General features: G+C 37.0%; 1 protein-coding gene across 4 annotated transcripts; it reads right to left on the reverse strand.

The window, feature by feature from the left end:
* Positions 1 to 3,816: 3,816 nt before the first annotated feature.
* Positions 3,817 to 21,394, reverse strand: LOC113493167 (transcription factor Sp3-like). Of its 4 annotated transcripts, none has more exons than XM_026870994.1 (16): positions 19,790 to 21,394; positions 17,208 to 17,325; positions 16,702 to 16,967; positions 16,531 to 16,605; positions 16,236 to 16,352; positions 15,769 to 15,882; positions 15,343 to 15,445; positions 14,358 to 14,486; positions 13,177 to 13,340; positions 12,761 to 12,847; positions 11,179 to 11,241; positions 9,725 to 9,848; positions 8,683 to 8,887; positions 7,884 to 8,030; positions 7,206 to 7,350; positions 3,817 to 6,884 (listed from the first exon to the last, which is right to left on the reverse strand). In XM_026870994.1, the coding sequence occupies exons 1-16, from the start codon at positions 19,850 to 19,852 to the stop codon at positions 6,720 to 6,722; spliced, it is 2,085 nt and encodes a 694-aa protein (XP_026726795.1). In that variant the 5' UTR covers positions 19,853 to 21,394; the 3' UTR covers positions 3,817 to 6,719. The 4 variants fall into 4 exon arrangements, with proteins under 4 accessions (XP_026726795.1, XP_026726796.1, XP_026726797.1 ...); XM_026870995.1 differs by lacking the exon at positions 19,790 to 21,394 and adding an exon at positions 18,864 to 19,783; XM_026870996.1 differs by lacking the exon at positions 11,179 to 11,241.
* Between the last annotated feature and the right edge of the window lie 738 nt (positions 21,395 to 22,132).

Consider the following 22,132-nt stretch of genomic DNA (forward strand, 5'->3'; position numbering starts at 1 on the left):
AGGGTCTAAAACTACGTCTTAAAGTAATATAATTTTGGTTGTGGAAGCGTGACAATGCTATCCAGGGCGAAGAGAGGCAACCCAAGTAATATAATTCCTAAGGAATGATATTACTTTAAGACGACTTTAAGGAATAGCTCCAGCTCGTTTTTTATAATCCTGAAATAAACTTAGACAGAAAACTTTTCATCGGCTTTGACAAGACTGCGTAACCATGCAGAAACCTATAGGAGTATTTACTTTATACTGTTTTTTACCCTCGAGTTGTTAGCCCCTGCTTCTGTGCTGACCTTTATGATGGGACAAGTTAAAGGTCTTACGTAAGGGGTGGTTGTCACCTGTAAGGTAGAAGAACCGTTTGCCATTACCACTTGTAATTGATAGGTCATAAACCTTTAAAGTTCACGTTATTTGCGGGAACTAAGGAGAATTTATGTCCTGACAAAAAAACTGGTAAAATAAATTTGTAATGAAAAACGCATCAAATTTTAGATTGTACATTAGGTCTCGGGTCGAGTCTGGATGAGGCTAGCATAGGACCGTGGAAATTGGCACGAAAAAGGGGAGGCCTATGCCCAGCAGTGGGAGGATAAAGGCTGTGGATGATGATGATGATGACCATTAGTTGCTCAATCTTGACTTCATTTGATGACAAAAGCGCTGCAAGAACCGCAAAGGAGAAGGAATGAAAGTTTTTAGAAGGGGTTTGTATTTGAGATATGGTTTGAGGTGTGCTCTGCAAAGAACACCGGGATTAAATGTTCTCTAAACCGACTACAAAAAATACAGACTAATAAAATTGAGAACCTCCTCTTAGGATCTCAATTCGTCAGAATTTTTCTTTTGTTTATTGCCTTAGAACTTCGGGCTGGATAAACTAATGATTTCGTTAATTGTTTTTTCATTCAACGTAAAATGCCTGTCATATTTTTTTTTTAATCTGGTTGTGTACGTCGACACTTTCTGACCGTACTTATGTAAGTACTAATGTTTAGTTGTTGTAATGCTTCGTTGCAAGATACTTCGGTACATGGTCGATTAGAACCCTAGCTATATCGCAAATAGAACTCGGCTGCCTTCAGCCTGTTTAGCATAATGTTCCGGCTAGAGGTCAACCCCAGACTGTTATGCTAAGTAGTGAGGTTCGAGCAAGTAATATTAAGTAAGTAGGCTTCTTCCATTTTTATGTATCTGGTTAAATGTTTTTGAAAATATTCATTTTAACATTAACTAATCGGGAGTGGTGCTTTGACAAGATTCTACCTATCTCCCAGTTTTATCAGCAAATCAGCCATTTTATTAAAATATTACGCACTTAGGTATGCTAAATTTCAACTCCATCGGAAACCGGGAGTGTACCAAATTAAACTTGCAAGATTTGTTAGGTGTTTGTGTACGTGAGACTAAATACTATCTATTAAAATAACTTCATAACCTTGTTAAAAGTTTTCTTACGAACACTACGTGTTAAACGGGAGCGCTCACTCAGCCTGCCCATTACCGCGAATGACATCATAATAAAATTACCAAGTTGAATGCTCCCAGCTAAATAAAGTGCGCTAGAAGTAATCTCAGCGGCAGCCGACTGGTGGTCGGAATAACGGAGTAGCGACGAGTAAATCACAGTATTTGGGGCGCAAATCATCTTAATATATTATTACTTACTTCACCGTGTTTTGATGCCTGCGTTTTGAACCTCTAACTTTGTTGTGAGGAAATACTGACCATCGGACTGGAATGAACGCTTTTAATGGGTAAACACGATGAACTATCAGTCTGTAATTAAGATTTTCATTAGTCACAGCATACCTGCTCACTCTAAACTCGTGATTGTGATCAAAACATCACAAATCACCATACAATTACATTCAATCTTTCGTCCAGTTATCATCGGAGCAGTTAACAAGCGTTGCCGGCCAGTATATCCGGCGAGCATGAAACGATGGCAGCTATGCATAATATCCGATGAAATTGTGCATTACTAGTCAATGACTTATGACGAACTGTGCATAATAACATTTTTACCTCGACGCATCGTGTACCTGCCTCGGTAATTAGTCAGCTAGATATAATTAAAATTTATCGCGTCTTTCATTAGAAGCTTGGGCACACGGCGTGGCGAGCCAGCGGACCGAGTAGCTTTGTCTTGCTTTCTTGCACCGCGGCTTTTACATTCACTATCAACGGTAAATCTTGCCACCATACTGTTCAATTTATCAAAGCATCTTTCCACGCGACTGTAGATATAAAACAAAGTAAAGTTAACGAAGTTATAAGTAATGATAGTACGGTAACAAGCTCGCTTCGAAAACATTTGTAATTTTGGTCAATTTAAACTGGGTAACTAAGATGGAAGATAATAGGTAATTAAACAGCATTCGCATTTGTGGCAAACTACCTAATACTCATTTAATTGAAGACATTAAACTTATTTCAAAGGAAGCGATGAAATCGTTACATCTTTGTATTCGGACAAAATAAGAACATTTCTTTATGGCCTAAGTGTCTAAGCATTACAATTTACGAAAGCTAAGCTAAAAGCTATTTCCTCGACTAGCACCTAGCAACATCATGAAACTAGACACCGAGCGGATATGCCGTATCGAAACAACTGTCGTTACGACCACCAGCGCTATAGAAAAATGGAGCATTAAGTTTTGTGGGCAGTGGTCGGCATCACGATTTCACGGACGCCGTAATGCCCGCCATTAGCTGTGCAGCGACACGGCAAATGGCCGACGACTCAGCGGCACGATTTATTGAAGCTAAGATGATGAACGAACATTTTGTTTTTAAACGGATGCTTAGGAAAACGAGTGACAATCGGAGGTCAATGACTTCATAATTTCTACTTTTTTGGTTGACTGCAGTTTTAGGTTAAAGCGCTGCTAATGGTGTGTTAGTCTGATTTGCGGAGGTTACATTCTATTCTTAGGTGCTTAATACAAAAAAAGTGATTTGTTTAACAGCGTCGCCCCAGTACAGAAAGTGAAGGAACATGGGTGGGTTTTGGTAAGTAAATGTCTGAGATTCTCTTCCGCTCAACCCAAAACGGGAGGAGTCATTCGATGATTTCCCATTCGAAAAAAAAACGAAAAAAAGTCGTTTAACTTCATAATAATTGTCGCAATAGCGATTATAATGCCTATTCGCTTATGTAACCAAGGTGTCTAAAAACAAGTAATTATTTAACTATTTGGGAATAAATGAATGTGCTCTTAATAACCCTCCATTTTACAAATGTGAACACACTCACGGGGAAGACAAAAGCGGAAAGCACTCAAATAGGGTTGTACCCTAGAAAATTTCAAACTATAATTTTATACTAAAGGTGAAATCAAAACAACTAAATGTAATATAAAAAATATTTTATTTAACCAGTTCAACAATAAAATTATATACAGCTTACAAGATACAGAGAAGGGTTCTTACTCTATATTTACATTGATAGCAATGACATTGGACCCAGCATCTACTTCGATGTACCACTCTTCTTGTACGTATTGAGTATCGAACAATAGGGATGATGAAAAATCCTTTTTGCAGTGTCCCTCTTGTAGTTTTTTGTATCATAATGGATCCGTATTTTTTAATTTGTCCCGAAAACATAAATTGACCAAATTACAGTGAATGAAACTTACGCGTGACGTCACGATTGAGTGTAAATTTTACCATACCGTTACGTCACAAGCCTCCTAAACTTTAAAGCAGTTAATTTTTGTCAATTCTAGTTTTTCTGAAAAAGGAAAAAATACGTGTCTCATACTTTTCAATTATCTAACTGAGGGACTAATGAGATTTTTTTCTTTTTATACCCAGTCATCATCCTTATTGCACGCCAACAGCTGGCGATGGACGATGAATATTGAACCATATTTGGCAGCACTAAATCACATTTTACTATAACTAATGCGGCAACGGTATCACCTAATTGAACAACACCGCGACAACAATATACAGTAAGATGATTTATTAAATAACGGTTTACCCACGCATATTTATCGGGATAGCCCTAGACTAGTTTCGGATCCAAACGGGGTCAGTCAATTCGACTCGGAACTCCGTGGAAGCGTCAGATCCCGATTAAAGACTCCTAACTTCTAAATACGCGTGAGTAAACCGTTTCAAAACAAACATAACATGACAGAAGTATATAAACGTGCGATTTTGTACTAACAAATAGGTTCAATGTCAGTAATTCTCATGGACATTGATTACCACAATAACGCTGACGACACACCCAAAGCTGTTTCGACAATTAAGTTCAACATTGGAGATGGTTTATATTCTCAATGCCTTACATTTCAACAAGTACCAAACTCTTACTCCTTCAAATGACATTTCAGTTTCCATTCCATATTCCTACCTAGTTAGGGCTTGTACAAAAAATATTTATATCTGACTTATCATTTTTAAGTGATTCATTATAACTATGCACAAACTTTAAGACGGTTATTATGGTTTAAGAGTAATTCTCACTTGAAAAAACTACAAAAAGTGTTTCATACTTACAAATTTGTCTTGAACTTCCAAAACTAACTTGTAAGATATGAGTTTCAATAATTATCGTAATTGTAATGTTTTTGTATGTAAATCTAAGTTTTTAAGTATTCAAAAGGCAGGAAACCGTGCTGACTACACAACTGTATATTATAACTACTGGTCTACGAGTATTGTTGGTGACAGTGGCGAGTATAAATTAATGGGGGTGAGTCTCTCTACTCCATTTGTCTACGTACTTGAAAAAGGTAAACAATCTTTTAATAGATAACCTAAGTATCTAAATCTTGTATCTAAAAAAACTACTTTATTGCAGTGGTATATTTGATTAGGTAATCTCGCGTTTTTTTTTAAACGATCATCCTTTTTTTAAGTACCCAAACAAATGTACATATAAATCTATAGATACATTGTTACTATGCAATGGTAAAGCGGTTTAAATAAGTCACGATAGTGGGGTTATTCTATATGAATAGAGGAGTGTAGGAGCTACCAACACGTCTCGAAAGTCATTATTTCAGTTGTGAAAGATTGAAGCTGCTTCACACAGCTTGCAAAACTATAATAACACTTTGAGACATGGCTGTATAACCCCTGGTCACACCGTCAGCTAGGAGCGATCTGTTGCTCCTATCTCTCAAGTTTGCTGTTTAGACAAAAGTTAAATATGACATGAAACGATATCTTGCGCAGCTAGCTCGCTCGCTCCCTCTAGCGGTGTAGCATGACCTTTATTTCGAGTTTTCTAACAATACGCAATCTACAAAATCCTTTTTGGAATGACATTAAAAAGCAATGTTACGGCATAAATCCTTTGTAAATTATGTACAAAAATAGATCTTATTTCCTAAAATTTACATATTTAATATCTAGGTTGTTCTTACACTATATATACAATTTACAAGTAAGTACATGTGTTTGCTGTAGGACTAACAATAACATTTACAACGCCTATACAAAATTTTGATCACAGACCAATAAAATTGTTTTTTTATCGTATTCGAAACGATTACTCTTTTGACAATTTCTTTTCAACAACAATTTACTCGTTAAACTTCAACAAGAAACAGGCACTACCAAAAAGTTTTTATATTTTGGTGTTACATAGCCAACCTTTTTACAATTTGTAAGGAACGATCGTGTTGTTTAAGTACTATATCTGTGTATGTATGTATACTTGTTTTATTACAACTATGACTGTAACTAAGAGTGGCTGACTTATTCCGTAGAAAACTTTTATGTAAGTCAACTAGCCTTAGAATAATATAAGTTAAAAAGACTTTCACGATCTACATATAAATATTTTTTCTACTTAAAACAATACACACTACAGGCAGTTTCAATGTATACAAACATACTACAACAAGACGAAACAAAATCCAACATAAACAGCCAGTTTCTAAAACACAGATTCAATTATAAATTTGAATCAACTGTCAAACGTCACGCCAAACGCTGTGTTTGGTTGCAAGTTTCTCTAACAACCAATCACAGCCGTGATCAATTATTTTGTTTAGAGTTTATTGATCCGCTGTTCAGAAACCGGGTTACAATCAATAATTAATATTTGCATCATAATATATTTAATAATCTCACTTTATCTTAAGTAATTTCAATATGGACAACCTATTTAAGGTAAATAGAACCTTAATGCTTACATAATTAAGTGTAAAATCAGATATATTATTTTATTAACAGCTAGTTTCACCGTTTCCAAGTATTTTCATGTTTCTGATATATTTTGGTGCTCTTCATACAAACATCTTCGTTTCAACTCTTACAAAATGCAATTCGTTTGTTTTTTAAGCTTCTTATATTTTACACATATATGCCCTTTTTATCACGGACCAGCTTGATAGTAGTCTTTTCCAATCGCATACATAATTCATTAATTCTGAAGGTTTTCCTTGGCGGATAATCAAATCAAAGACTCAACGGAATATCATTACCAAACACAGTAAGGACATTACTATTAATATTTATTTTAACATTGAATCTCAGTTAAGCCTTTGATATCTACCATCTTCTAACCAGACTATAATTCGACTATCGATACACAAGACACAATACCCCAATAGAAAATATAAAATTGTCTCAGACGATCACAAACCTTCGGATTCGAATAATTAACGCGCCAATTGTTAATAGAACAGTTTATCACCTCACTGGTTGATAACGATCACTGTATAGCGACGGTTCTAGTCGTCGCTATCTTCGTCCTAGCTATCGATGTGGTCGGGCTCCATCTTGGGGCTGGGTCTCATCACTAGCTTGTCCTCGCCGTCACCATCGTTGTGTACTGTTTCTATTGTGAGCATCATTTTCTCGTCGCAGCTGTCGTCGCCCGAGTCTGAGTACATTGATTGAGTTGATGTTGCCACTTCCTAGAATGAAGAAATAAAAGTATAAGATAAAAGACGGTTAAATACAGTCTAATAAGCTGGCCCTATCTTCAAAACAAATAATTCATGATTAATTCCTTAGAAAACACAGAATGAAAACAGTTACCGTTTCGACAAGCAAACAACTCATTTTAATTCGATAATTGTTTTGCGTATAGTGTGAACTTAAAGCACAGACAATGCAAAACTTTTGTAGCTATTACCAGCACTGCATCCAAAAAATAGGTAACCCTTTGAACGCCTTATCAAACATATATTCCCGCTATACGCTCATTATCAACGGCCAGGAGGTAAAGAACTTACCGTAATTCTATTCTTGGTGTGTATCCGCACGTGCTTCGCGAGGTGGTCTGACCGCATGAAGCGTTTCCGACATTCAGGACATTCAAACCTCTTCTCGCCGGTGTGCGTCCGTCTATGCCTTTGTAGCTCATCTGATCTTGTGAATCTGGGGACAAAAAAGTTTACAAATTAAGCCTTAGTTTTTTTAGTAAACGTATTTATACAGGCTCCATAATATTCCATTATAAAAGTATTAGTCGACGAAGGAAAATCATTCTACCTGAGAAATGCTTCGACTTTTTTACAGAGCAGAGCAATTTTATTCAAGTACAAGATCTCTCCCAAATCACAAAAACAAACGCTGTTGATGAAGATACTTAAATATTAGACTACAATATTGGCTAATGCTTGTCTAGAATAATCACAGATCAATACAAGTGAAAAAGTCTTAGCTTAGACTCAAATACGAATATTTTATACAAAATAAATATCTAGTGGTTAGAGGCCCTGACTACAATACCGGAGATCGTGGGTTCGATTCCTACCCAGGAAAAATGACTGTGTGATTAGAACGATAATTTTATCTGTGAATGAGTGTAATTTATCAACACTCATAATACAAACTATGTCAAAACTAGATGGCGTTGTGTGAAAGTTGTACCTAAACCAAAAACGTTAATAGAAAATCATCAGCTATACCTCTTGCCACAGAACAGCCAATTACAGAGAAAAGGTCTTTCGCCGGAGTGCCATCGTAAGTGCGCCCGTAGGTGCGATGTCTTTCCGTAGACTTTATTACAGCCCGCTATATGACACACGTGTTGTTTCTTGCGATCCATCAGCCGACTGAAACAAGGAAAAAGATGATGTTAGTATAAAGATAGTTCGAAAAATAGACTTTCGATAATCGTTTAAGAATCGAGTGATTTAATCGATTTGCAGATAATGCTGTGCAGAATATCTAATATCAATGGTAAGTTGTTTAGTCAATTAAAGATAATAGCCCTCTAAACAAATAGAAATAAAAACAAAATTATTTACAGAAGAAAAATATTGCAATTAAAGAAAGATTATTATTCCTGAACAAAATTTATGAGTAAATACATATGTTTCTTTGGTAGCCACGCGGTTAAGGTGATCACGTAAATCCGATCCGATCGGGTTTCGATCTCTGCCTCTATCTAATCTAACCTAATCCACAAATGCTTGTTTTATAGCTGGTTGTGTTTGAGCACGTGTTTTTTTTTTTATATAACGACTTCCGCACTTAGAGATTTAATCCTTGTTTCTTATTTTACCAACATTTAAGTCAAATGCACGAAAACACCCTGAATCAAGACAAGCATTCGTCGATCACACAAAAAAGTTAGCCCTTCGCGGGGATAGAACCCGCGACACATCGCGCACACTGAGTTTGGGTCGACGACCTCAACCACTCGACTATCCGTACAGTCATTTAAACTTGTAATGCGTGAACTAGTGTTAGTGTTGTAATTACTTCTCCCCCTGGTCGCAGTTGGGACAGGTGCAGGCCACGCGCTTCATGAGGCGCTTGCCGGCGGAGGGGCTGGCGGGGCGCAGCTTGGCGGCCTCGCACTCGGCGGGCTGCGGGGTGGACGCCGCGCTGCCGTTGTTGCTGGACGCGCTCATGCTCACCACCTGCCACTTGCCAGGCTCGTTCGGGTCTTGTTGGATCTGTTGGCCTGTGTAACAATTTTCTATATTAAAAACAACATGGGGATCATAATCGTGGCTTTCTTGTCTTTGCTTGATTTAATGCTGCCTCTGAGTTTGAGAAACTACTTGAAAAGCGATAACACCAAACCTTACAAAAACCGACCGGACAATGGTTGCATATTAAACCATTAAAACATTACTTGACACATTATTTTGAAATCTTATCAAAAATTCTTTCTTATCAGTATAGCAATAGACTCAGTTTAGCATGACACCATCAATCAACCATGTCGATTTTACAGTATAAAAGTCTAACATTTTCTGTATTTGAAAGAATCCATATTCTTGCAAGACTAATTATATGGAACATTGGTGGTAAAAATGTATTAGGTATAAAATCAAAATCAAAATCAAAATCAAAATCAAAAGTCATTTATTCAAATTAGGCTACTAAGTAGCACTTTTTGAAGGTCAAATTACATTGACAGCACCCAGTTTTGCCCACCCGTCACCGCTTCCTAAGTGCTTTTGCTGTGAGAGAAGAAACGGCGCAACAAACTCCCCAGCAGCACGCTGTCTTTCCATTTACAATATAATTATTAAAAAATATATCAAAATAAGTGTGTAGGTGCCGTGCCAAATAAACAAAAATTTGAGGTCATGGTACCTAAAATATCCAAGAACAAAAAAAATATAGAATGCATTTTAGTCATTTATAAAGATTGAAAAATAAATTTACCCTCAATCATCAGATATATAATATTTCGAAAAGTAGGCAACAATTACATAGGCTAATGTTACTTGAAAACAGCTTTTAACATGACATAAACAAACAACCCATTCTAATTGTTTCTATTACCAACCTATTAGCGGTTGAGCATTCTGCTGTTGTGTTTGCTGCAGCTGTGCCAATTGCACGCCTGGCAGACCAAGCGCCGGTACAAGCTGTACCGCACCGCCTAGACCGCCCACGCCCAACGTTGGGACCTGGAAATAAATAATAATAAAAATTTTACAATCACTATAAAATATTGGACAAATGCCTTAGAATTTACTTTACAGTTTTTCTTGATTCAAAAACAATGTCCATTGATGTTTGAATACAAAAGTTTTACTAATAAACATAACGCACTCCGAAGACTCAATACATTTATTTATGAAAATGTACGAACAGTCAAGTTTATATCAAACTTTTTAACCGTACAAAACAAACGCTAACCTAACCAGGAGTGTCGCCAAAGAATGTGCAAGCGCAAGAAGAGAAACTCGTTCGAAATGCTAATTTGCAGTTAGTCCAAAGGGTTACTATGACGAGTTTGCAGTAACTTTGGGAAAATTCGTGCATCGGAAGACTGCCGAATGGATTAATGCCCGTTTTCAAAAATATTATTTTCCTCTCTTAAAAACGTTTTTATACCTTTACCGCTACTTTTATCAAGAAAAATGGCGGCAAACGTAAAAATTTGGAGTCACAATTTTATTGTGGCATGTAAAATTTGTCATTTTACTCTTATTATGGCAAATTATTTTAAATTTAAAATGCTTTCCAAGTTACAAGTTTCATTGCGATAGGTTCCCTAAAGAACTTATAACCTCTTACATTGCTTGTCGCCGGTATGACTGTTACTTGCTGTCCTGCTGGTGTGCTTGTGATAATAGTCTGTGCTGGTTGTTGCTGAATGTTCCCTGAGTCCGTTTGCATGGGGTTAGATACCGCCTTTATCCAATCCAAGCAGCGTGATAGATATAAAGATTATTTAATGAAGTAGATAATATATATACAATATATACATACCTTATATTAGTTTGAACTTAGAGTAAAAATTTGATGATAGCTAGGAAAAAAGTTAGTTGTAAATAGGGATGTTGAAATATTAACAGAATATTTAACATTTTAAAAATAAACAATTCTGGTTGTGTTAGATATGTTATACACAATATTATGAGATAAAACTTAAACACAATTCTAGGTCAAGAATTAAATGATCACAACATTGAGGCATGACATATAAATAAATAACTCGTATGAAAAATAAATAAATAAAAATGCATATAAAGTTATAAAAAAATCTAGAATACAATATAGTATTATCAAGAAACTACAAGAAATTATCAGAAAAGGCTTAGTATATGAGATGTGGATTTCAGATTGCAGGATAAACAAAATAATGTTGAGTATTTACTTTCCGTCCAAGATAACAATATAATATATAATATAAAAATACAAAAAAAAATAATGAACCAAAAGAAAATGTGTGTGTCATGCGAACCCATTGAAAGCAATACATTGATATTATCTGATATCTTTGGGTCTCACCTGTAGAGTGATGGTAGTGGGTGTTTGCGCAGCGCTCGCGTTGGCCTGCGCAGCCCCGCCCTGCTACCAAACCGATACCCAGCTTATATATACAGCTATTAAAGACTACCCATCAAAACCTCCTTGGTTCAAACTTTTTCTGTTACTTATTTTTTATTATTGTCAGTCACACCACTGGGCTAAGGTCTCTCAGGAACTGCTTTCAACTACACTTCACCACGTTTAAATTTAGAATTTTATCGTTTTTTAAATAAATTTAATTTAAGAAATACCTAAGACTCAAAATAGTTTGAATCTATGTTTACTAAAACAAGGATACTTATATTAAAATCTAATTGTTACAGTACCATACCATAGAAGCTTTTAGTATATAATTATTTTGTCTTGGCACTATGTTAGCATATTATTATGGTGTGTATGCGTGGAAAACTAAGCAAAAAGTAGAAATCTCAAGTACAGCAGGTAGGTAGGGAACTGTAGTAGATATAAATAGAAGAATATACATTTTGACACATGTAATTTTTAGGCTCTTTATCTGCATCCTCAAGCATAGATTAAAAAAGTCTACATTTGTCCACACAATAGGGAACATGCAAATAAAATACTTATAAAAATTTTGCTATTAAAATGTAAAAAATTATAAAAGAAAGACCACTGCACACACAGGGTTTATAATTTATAGAATGTTGTTTTTTAACAATTTGTATCTCATTCAGCGGCTTCTTATTTTAGCAGTTAAGGTGTAGTCTTATGAGTCGCTCGTCGCTCGTTTGCAGCGACAAATTTGATCACGTGACCCCTTTTTAAATTTCCCGCGTCAAACTAGGTTTTTGGTAAGTGTTTCTTTTGCTTACCAGCAGATTAACTAAGGGTACTTAAAACAAGGATATTTCCCGACTTATGCCGAAGTAGTCTTCATAGAATCGAATGATAATCTTTGTTCAATAATAGGAATTCCTCTTAACCGCTTGAAACAAGATTCTTTGTAGTTTTCGGTCAGAAGGTCCAGTCAAAAACAATTTAGGAAACTTTGTCGAAGTAGATGGACACATTGGTTCGAGATATTGGTCAACACGACTTTTTTTCGGAGTATCGATTGTATAGTTGTGGGCACCTGATGCTAATAGGCAATGCATTTAAATTTTTTACAAAAAAAATATCTTGAAAGTCAAGAATGCAAAAGTATGACGGACAAGGACAAGTACGTCGTACGATCAGTGGGCTAATGATCGGCAGGAGTGACGTCATCCGTATTGTAGGTCCATTTTGGCGCGAATATTCAAATTGACAGTTTGAAACCGCATCTAATTGCAGTGTTTAATTTTTTAATATACACGAAAATAAAAATATCGTCTTCTCTATCAGCAAAATAATACCCAATACAAAGGAAACCGAATTTTTCCATATTTAAAAATAAATAAATTCTAATAATACGTATATAAAATAAACCTACGAGAAGAAATTGAGACCATTTCGATATGAGATTGTATCTAACCTTCACATACCTACTAGGACAGTAAAGTAGATTAATATCTATAGGTTAGTATAAATTAAGAATTTATTTCTATGTATATATATTTACCTGCACATTTGCTAAGGAGGCAATCTGAATCTGTTGTATTTGTCCTGATGGTGTAAGCACGCTGGCCATTTGGGGTTGAGCTTGCATCTGTCAAAAATATTAGACTTGAAATACAAAATAGATAATAGTCTATGTACCTATAAATTGTGGAATATAATAAAGCTGAAGAGCTTGTTTGTTTCAATCTGTTACGCGGAAACGAAAGGTTTGCTTTAAAAAAATTTTTGTAAAAGAGAATAAAAACTTTTTAATATTCCTGACTTATATCTTCTCAACCACGCGGACGAAATCGCGCCTCACGTAACAGCTAGTCAGGATTGTGAGGGTATAAAAGATATATCTATTATAAATTAATATAATCTATTACAATTTAATGTTTTATAATAATTTTCTACCTAAGGTCTAATTGAATGTACCTGTTGTAATTGTGGTATGATCTGCAGGTGTTGCGGCGCGTGTACAGGCAGGTGCAACGTCTGATAAACTGTGTGTCCGTTGGCCACGCTCACCGGCACCTGTACGGGCACCATGCCCACGCCGCCCACGCCTGGGACTCCGCCTCGAACAGCTACGCCACCCCCTGAGCACACACGCTTACACTCACTCACAATTCACCACTCACGAGTATTCAGTTGAGAGGTATGTTAATACACTTCAATGTTTTGATTGTTTTGTTTTCTTGATCTACATTAGCTTCTAAAAAAACAAAGTTTACTACAGTTTTGTAAAAAACAACCTAAATCTATGTATAATCCAGGCATAAAATAAACAAAACAGTGCACTAATTATCACAGAAGAAAGCTTTCTAATTGTTTCTATACACTTGTCCATTATTTTATCCTATTTAGTTTTATTTATTCCTATTAAAGATTTATTAAAAATTTATCGATTTATCTAAGTCTGCAGTGCCGTTAATGAAATGTTAATAAGTGAAGTAATGATAGCGTGATTGCATGAGAAAATAAACACAACAAGCGAAATAATAAAACCGCAAAACAATGTTAGCTTAGGATATCAAGAGTAGATATATTATGACAGTTTCAAATAGCTTTTAAAGTAGAAATATATGTCAATCAATGTTGCTGTTTTAAACTGTACAATACAATACATGAATAAAAAAAGACCACCAATTTGAAATAGAAAAAAATTGAGGCTCAGATTCCAACGACGCAGAGCCGAAACGCCACGTAATCTTTGTGCCCTGTTACACTTACAAATTGAGTTCTGTATAAAATGTGCAAAGATGATGTCGATTCTCTCACGAGTTTAAGATGAATGTCTTGAAGGAGGTCAGACGCGGATCTATTCTGGAACAGCACCATGAAAATCGCTGATGTCACTGGAGCCGGATCTGTTATTAGTAACTCGAATCTGATGCATTGACCTGCGTGACCGACGAATACGACGCGACTTAATGCGTCGCGATGCTACGTTATTTTTCGAATCATGGTGGAGTACAGTACAATTTTGTCTCGCCGTAGACTGTCGTTGGTCGCAAATAGGATATGCCGTTTATTTGATCGCGTTCGTCGCTCACGCAGGGTTCGGGCTGTGCGTCGCTGGGGCCTGTGGGGCGGGAGTGAGTAGTGAGTAGTACCTGCGGGCGGCGGGCTGGCGGGCTTGTCCTTGGCGGCGGGCTTGTCGCCCAGCAGCAGCGGCGCGCCGCCCGCCAGCGCGCTTAGGGGAATGCTAAGGTTAGTGCCCGGGAGCGACACGCTGGCCTGCTCTGCGAGCCCAACAACACACATTAGTAAGGGACCACACGGACGAGCCACATGCGAGGGAACGATAACGATACATTACGTTGTAAAAACATGAATTTGTTAATATCTTAGCCAAATACAGATTAAAAAGGGTTCTTATCATAGTAAAAATCATTCAAAGTCAAAATTACAAAAAAAGATGAGAAAATTTTAACAAAAATTAACAATCATGCTTTATAACTTTTCTGGAAATGTAGGGTAAAATGATCAGTTGTTAAATTAGTGTCAAAAAGTATAAAGTTTTTAGATAAAGCAAAGCCGTAGGAATGGAGTATCTCCCAAAGCAATCCCGAAGCTGAATGAGTGATGATTAGTGAGAAAGCGAGTGACGACCTATGGTATTGGTACGAGATGTTTCATTAGATAGGGTGAGCGCAGGTTTGGACTACGTCACCAGACTAAATAGTACTAAGAATTCACGAGGGTAACATAGCCTTTCCTAAACATGTCCTATATCGGTAAAATTTTGATATTTTCGTTTTACATGACAATTTGACCCATTTAGTCAGATTATACTAATGCTATATCTATATCACATTTTCGACATCAAGCAATTATGTAACTAACGTTTACTAACATCTAAGTGAGAAACAAAATAGGATTTAACTCTAGTTGTCGGTGCCTTACCACTGATTTTTGAAAGTTATCTGCATTAGCTGAATGGTTACCAAGAAAAGCAGTAACCGACGTATAATACTTGAAAATAGTTTTGACAGTTAACTCTACTTTTAGAAATCAGTTGTAAGTTTATCATTATCATATTTGTTTACTAAGCATCTAAAGGTTTCTATGTAACGTTATTGGTATTTGTGTTCATACCGGTCGGTAAATGCATGACATTCTGAAGGAAACCGGCGGGTAGGACTGGCGTCCTCACAAGTTGACCGTTGACAAGGCTCACTTGGCCCATGCCCGAGAAATTCTGAAAAAAAAATATAAAAAAGAAAAATGTAATGAAAGGACAAAATTGATAAGTAACATTATGTTAGGATTTGTTTTCTTTAGGCTACATTTTTTGGTTCTTGCATCTTGATGCTCAGTAGACATAAAAATCAAAATTTATTTTAAGCCAGTTTTCTTGATATTATTCGGTCCTTTTCAAGTGTAATTCATATATTCTAAAGTCAGCCTTTAAAATGCCCATGAATAGGACGAGAACAAGACTTCAGGTAAAGTAAGTCAGCAAAAGTAATATGTATTAGTGTGTATGTATGCGTGTGTGGTTGTATGTACGTGTCCGTGTACCTGCGCGTGTTGCGCGGGTATGAAGAGCGCGTCCTGGCCGTCCACGGTGACGGCCTGCATGGGCTGCACGCCGCCGCCCACCAGGCAGCCGCCGTACACGCCGCCCGCTTGTTGCTGAGGGGGGGGGGACACCCTTGTACTCGTACTATACAATAACTAATACTAAACTGTAAATTATTTAAAAATCAAGAAACCAAAAAGACGCATTTGTTGTGAAACTAGGTATCCAAACACACCCGTCATGAAAATAGCATTCGGAAAATGCATGATGCTTAAGTTGATTATAGTCTCGAAGATGCTTGTTTAATTTCATTTCATTTTACGGAAACATAGTGTACACTATGGAAGAAATCTATGATCACTATAACAGCGCTTTGCGTTCTATATTTAAAACAGTCCAAATCTGGATTATGTCATTTACAATCACAGAAACTATCTTTTTTCTGTTTATATAGGTAGCTACGTACTTGTAACAACTGTGGGTGTATCTGCAATAGTTGTTGCGGCGAGTTTTGATAGGTGGCGCCCTCCCCCGATACCACGCCGCCTCCCAGTAACGACTGTAGCTGCTGCATTGATATAACCTGAGAGGAATAATTATTAATTAGTATGCTTTAGTCGTACAACTATCTGTTCATCAAAAAATACTAGACTTTCCTTTTATCAATAGAGTATTTTTAGTAACACATTTTCCTTGTACTATAAAAAAAATTATAAAACGATTGCACGTAGAGATAAAATCCTCTAAAAAGATAAATTTACCTGTGGTTGCTGTACTTGGATGCCATTTGGAACTGAATTTGCTGCATTCACAATAGCTGCTGATAGTTCATTGCCCTGAAAACGTAAAATAAAGCAATCATTAACAATTAGACTGTATGATTCTTATATTTATCCATACTAGCAGTTATAACGTGTTTAATCCTGACTCACCGATAACCCTTGGGCTCTCAACTGCTGCACCACAGCAGAACTTATAACCCTAAGCTGCGGCTGTTGCTGTTGTTGTTGCAAATACTGCTGCTGTATCGCGGCTATCGTAGCGGCATCGCCTTGCACTTGTTGCTGTATCAGTTGCGCTTGTTGTTGCGCCTGCTGCTGCGCCTGTTGTTGCTGTGCCTGTTGCTGTTGCTGTGCTTGTTGCTGTGCTTGCTGTTGCTGCACTTGTTGCTGTTGAGCTTGTTGCTGTTGTTGTGGGCCTGAAAGGTTAAGATAAGATCGAAATATTGTGTGAATGTTTCATAGTCTTAACATATTACATTAAGGTGAAGTAGATACACAGTGAATGTCTATGTAAAAAGTTTAATATTACAAACCATAAGCACAGCATAAAGTTTAATTTGAGTAACTTAACAGACTACACTGACTGCATTTTTAATGTCTACTGATTCACCTCTTTACTCTTTAATAAGGTTGTACAGCCAAAATAAAATACTGACTGAAGTGCTGTTGTTGTTCTTTGTTCTCCTGCTGCTGTTCAGGACCCATGTTGGCGGCGCCGAGCCGGCTGCACGTCGCCGCCAGGAGAGCGAGGGGAGACTGCGTCCCGCTGCCTTCCTGTAACATCACAATTACAACTTGATTATCATACTTAAATAATTTATAGTTTTCCGTGTATGAGTTGAGTTCTTAGGTGGTACTTTATTGTAGTTACAAAAGCCTATACTATATCCTGTATGTAAATGACGGGTGTTGACTGTCAGTCCAGTATCTAATTCATGGAGTTTTAGCTATTTTTAACACCCTCTTAGTTTAGTCTAGTAAATAATAAAAAAAAATGGAAAATGTAACAATAAAATTAGAAAATCACTAATACTTTTAACTTGTTTTATTGCACACAAAGACACACTTCTAGACCATTCCATTTACTCACAGACAGGTACTGCTTGGTAGCAAAAACAGCCAGTAATAATTAACATTTAAACTCATGGTAACTGAACATTTCAGTTCAATAACAAGTAGTGTATAGATTCTGGTATTGTGAAGATAAACACTTCAAATATTTGCACCAAGAACTCACAAAACAGCTGTATATTGAATGAAGTCATTAAACATTGTGTGTATTGAATTGAATTTACAAATGAAAAGGCAAGTTGTGTGTGAAATTTGCATTCGTTTGTCATACATTTGCATGAAACAGTTGAATACCAGACATTGTTTGTTGTTAAATGTTACTTATTTTGTGTTTTTATTTTGATACTGAAAGTTTTTTTTTAATTTGCACTGAACTTTTGTGTCAATATCTTTATACGAGCCAGCAGTACCTTTGATTAATTTAAATTGTATGCTTTGCGAACCATTCATAAAGGATAATATTAGGTAGGTACAGCATTATTTTGTAAATTTCAATACTTAGATTCAGATGTGTAACTCAATACAGTGTTATTTTTCTTTATTAAAATTTTGAGAACTCTGCAGAGATGATCAAAATTTTGGTGAGTAACAATTAAAATTCTTGCCTAATAAGATGTTTCAAAACATTTAGCCTTAGGACTGGTACAATGAAAGTGGATTGATTCATTATTCTGTAGTAGCCCGTTGGCCCGTTGCTTATACAAAGTCCGGCTTGTTATTCTTTAATTTCATATCAATTAATAAAGGGTATTATCATAACTTGGTGTTACAGACATAGCAAACTGTTCCGTTGTAAACCTTATAACTGTGCTCGTGTTATGAAAGTCTTGTACTGTGCAGTAACCAATTGTTTTTAACTCTTTAGTCTTTGGAGGCATGATGCCTTAAGCACAGATTAGGAGTGCATGAAATACTGACAGTGTAAAGAAGTTTTTTTTTATAATATTGCGTACAAGTTATGTATAGAAAATAACACAACATTTGAAGGCGGGAAATAAAAATTAATTGACCAGAGAACATGCAGCTGATGCAGCTAAGAACTAAGATTATTTTTAGTTTGTTAAGCTGTGCGTGTTTAAATTCTTACTGAATTCATATTTATCAAAATTGGCCGTGGTGAACACTAAGGCATTGAGGTCAGACTATAGGGGCAGAATATATTAAGCCAGTGGGAATATTAAAGTATGACTTTCAACAAATTCACATTTTACCATAATTTGGGAACGTAACATGGTACTCACCTCGTATAAGTCGGACATTAACATTCCATAAATCATACAAAAACAAATAGATACTAATAAATTACAACAACAATTCGATTAAACTTTTTACTCAACTAATTTTGAATTTCATAATTTTCTTTCGTACTGTCAAAGATCAAACGATGAGATTTGGTAAACAAAAACAGAAACCCAATCACAAGTTGTCTGCATCATAGACAAATTAAATAGTTCAATACCGTTCGTTCATTTTTATATGTGAGTCGTGCGTCGCACTATCGAAAGTTCTGTTTTTCGATCTCAATGCTTTCACGTGTGCACGTGTGTAAAGTTTGACGTTACAACAGTTCGCTAAGTTTATACATCGTAATAGTTGTGAGTCGACACGCCTTTTCCTAACAAGTGCCGGGAGTCGTCGCACGCAAGGCCGCCGCCGCCCTTTGATCCACCCACCTCAAATCGCGTGACTGATTTTTATGCAGCTGCTAAGTAGGCTATCACAGTAACATATCGAACACCCTAATTTTAGGTATGTACACAGGTTTCTTTTTTATAGCTAGTAATTATTCGCTTCGAACATTTTTCCATTTCGTGTAATTTAAAATGGCTTCGCGTAGAAAGCTTGTTATTTACCGTAATACATGATGCCAGTGTTAGCAACTTGTTATAGAAAAATCGCCATAGTGTAAATTTGAGTTTTGATCTAAATAATAGAATAGGGCCGGATGAAATGGGTTGTGGAACCGGAGGAGGACGCTGATGCTATTTCGGCAAGGGAGTTGCTTGCAACACGGTCACAACCTCCTGCGTGTGGCCTGGCGGGCCCCACACGGCCGGGGCCGCACTCGCCCCGCCCTCCCCCTGCGCCGACCGACACGAGACCACTGCCCGCTGGCGTCCGATCTGTTACACAATAACACTGCATCCTTTCACTTTACACTCTTTACCTTGCTAGTTTTGTCCTCGTTTATGTATTCCACCTTCACTTTTGTGGGCTCAGACGACATCATCTACTTTACACTTGCAAACAATTATTTCCCTTTGTTCACGTACAGAAAGCACCATCCTCACGACCGGCCGCCAAAGTGCGGCGAGCAAACTGGCGAGTTGTGTCGGGCGCGCTCGGCAATTTTCGGAGATCCGCCTCCTATCGCGTTCGGATTTGTATGATTTAAACATATTTTTATAAATAATCTTACGCTCTTGAAGGCACACAAGTTGCTGAAAAGATCATATAATTAATTGTTTACCTTGTGTCTGTTGTAGATATTTAACAGGACGTGTAAAAATTAAACAAACTTGGAATTTCTACTTTTGCGGGGCTATCTCTGTCTCGCTCTAAGCGAGACAGGTCTTGATTATTGGTAGGCAGCAGCTGCGCCTCTCTCCTCCTCCCCGTCGCGGGTGCGGCGCCGCCGCCCGATAATAATAATTGAAAGTAGGAAGGACGTAATAATGGGTGTATAACCTCGCGCCCGCGGCCTCCTTGGGCGGGCAAAAAATGCACACATGTCGTGCCGGTCGGCGCGCCAGCCGCATCGTCTAACAAGACGTGGCCTGTAAACAAACGATAAGCAAACACCGCTGCACTTACGAGTCTTTGTTCATTTGACTCCCTGTCGTATGTTAGATTACAACACTCGAGTCTGAGAAACTCTTATCAGTTTCGGATCGAGTTCACCCATTGTATGGTTATTACAGGAATATAATTTCATATGATATGAAGCTATCTACAACATGCCTTACATAATTTATTATAGTTGTAACATTTTCTAGAAGAGACAAGGAGCACCAGTACGGTTATAATCTTGTAAGAAGTCATAAAACATTTTTATTTCTAACAATTTAAAGAATAAAGTCGTAACGTAAGCGTTCATTACTCTATAGAAGTGCTGACTATCTTTCAAATAGAGTAACGTAGTTAAATCGATTCTGAATGCAAGTGAAGTAATGCTTTCCAAATTTCTACGCGTGCAAATATGACGACCCCATTATTTATAGGATTAGACTGGTTTGAAACGAGAGTGAAAGTCGAACCACGTTTTGTCAAGCGTCAGGCGCGTCGCTGTGCCCCGAGTCCATTATGCACGAATGAGCAACCGCCCCGAGAGAACGTGTATCCCCAGCTTAATTATCTCGTATGCCTAATGAGCCATTTCCGACCAAATGCTAAGCGCGTTAGAGTTTAAAATTCTATGCAAATTGTTTCTCGAACATGCATACGCATGTACGCAGTTTTCTATTTAGCCGACATTCAATTTTGGTCTTTATTTCGCGGAACTAAAGACGAATGTAGGTTTTGCTTCTTTTTAAAGATACGCTGTTGTTAAATGAGCTTAAATCTATTATGGGTGTACCTCGTCGGCGTGGCGCGGCATGCGGTAGCAGAATGACGTGATGCTGTTTGCGTATAACCATTTAATTAGTTGATGAATACTGTTGATGAAATCATCAGAGCTCATTGTTTTCGGTTCATTGTTCGGTTCGGCAAATGTGCTTCAAAACAGATAATTAGTAATGGAATATAATGAGTACGAGTTTAAATGAGATTATTATTAAGTTTTGTTTAATATTTTCATTCATGAAATTATAGTGGTCAGCACTGACATTATTTTAGATAATTTTATATTTACAAAAGCTTGTGTATAAAAATTTACAAAATGGATATTCATAACCCAATTACCCAAGTCAAAACCAAAATTTGGCAAACTCAACCAAGGTAGGCAGAATTGATCGTAACATTGAAAAAGTAGTTTTAAACAAGTTCATGCGCACGTAACTTTATCCCAAAGATTTTAATCAAGATTAATAGCTTCCTCTCCGGTGCCAAGCCTGTACAATTCGTATTAAAGACAAATACTTAGCATGTAGGCAGGAACTTATAACATAGATTGCGTGTTACGTATCGTAATAACACTTATCTATAAATTTGCACACGCTATAGGTTGACCAATTCATGCTACGTTCACTTCCAGGTTGCTTACTTTTACCTCCAAGTAAAAATCCTAGTTAAGTTTATAAAAACAGGTAAAATGACTTCCCTAGACACCGGTATCTTAAGTCGTCGAAATCATACTCGGATCATCGACTTAAGTCAGATATTACGCGCAATTAGTTTCTGTTTGAATGTGTCACAATACGTTTCCGTTCGTGCATTAGGGGAGCTAGTGCACCCCTCGTTCCCCCTGGCAACGCCCAAACCTCGCAGATTCTTAGTGAGACAGATGCGTGTGAACTGTCATATATGGGATCCAAATATACACGTCTATTAGATCACAAGGATATGAATA

Source organism: Trichoplusia ni, chromosome 4, assembly GCF_003590095.1.
Source record: "Trichoplusia ni isolate ovarian cell line Hi5 chromosome 4, tn1, whole genome shotgun sequence".
Taxonomy (NCBI): Eukaryota; Metazoa; Arthropoda; class Insecta; order Lepidoptera; family Noctuidae; genus Trichoplusia; species Trichoplusia ni.

Bases quoted from the DNA above. Each gene is read 5' to 3' on its own strand.
- LOC113493167 (XM_026870994.1), bottom strand. From the start codon at position 19,852: ATGATGTCGTCTGAGCCCACAAAAGTGAAGGTGGAATACATAAACGAG. The intron at 16,606-16,701 runs GTGAGTCAGGAT...TTACGTTTTCAG, and splicing joins TGAGAGCCCAAGGGTTATCG to GGCAATGAACTATCAGCAGC. The intron at 11,242-12,760 runs GTAAATATATAT...TCGGTTTGGTAG, and splicing joins CCTCCTTAGCAAATGTGCAG to CAGGGCGGGGCTGCGCAGGC.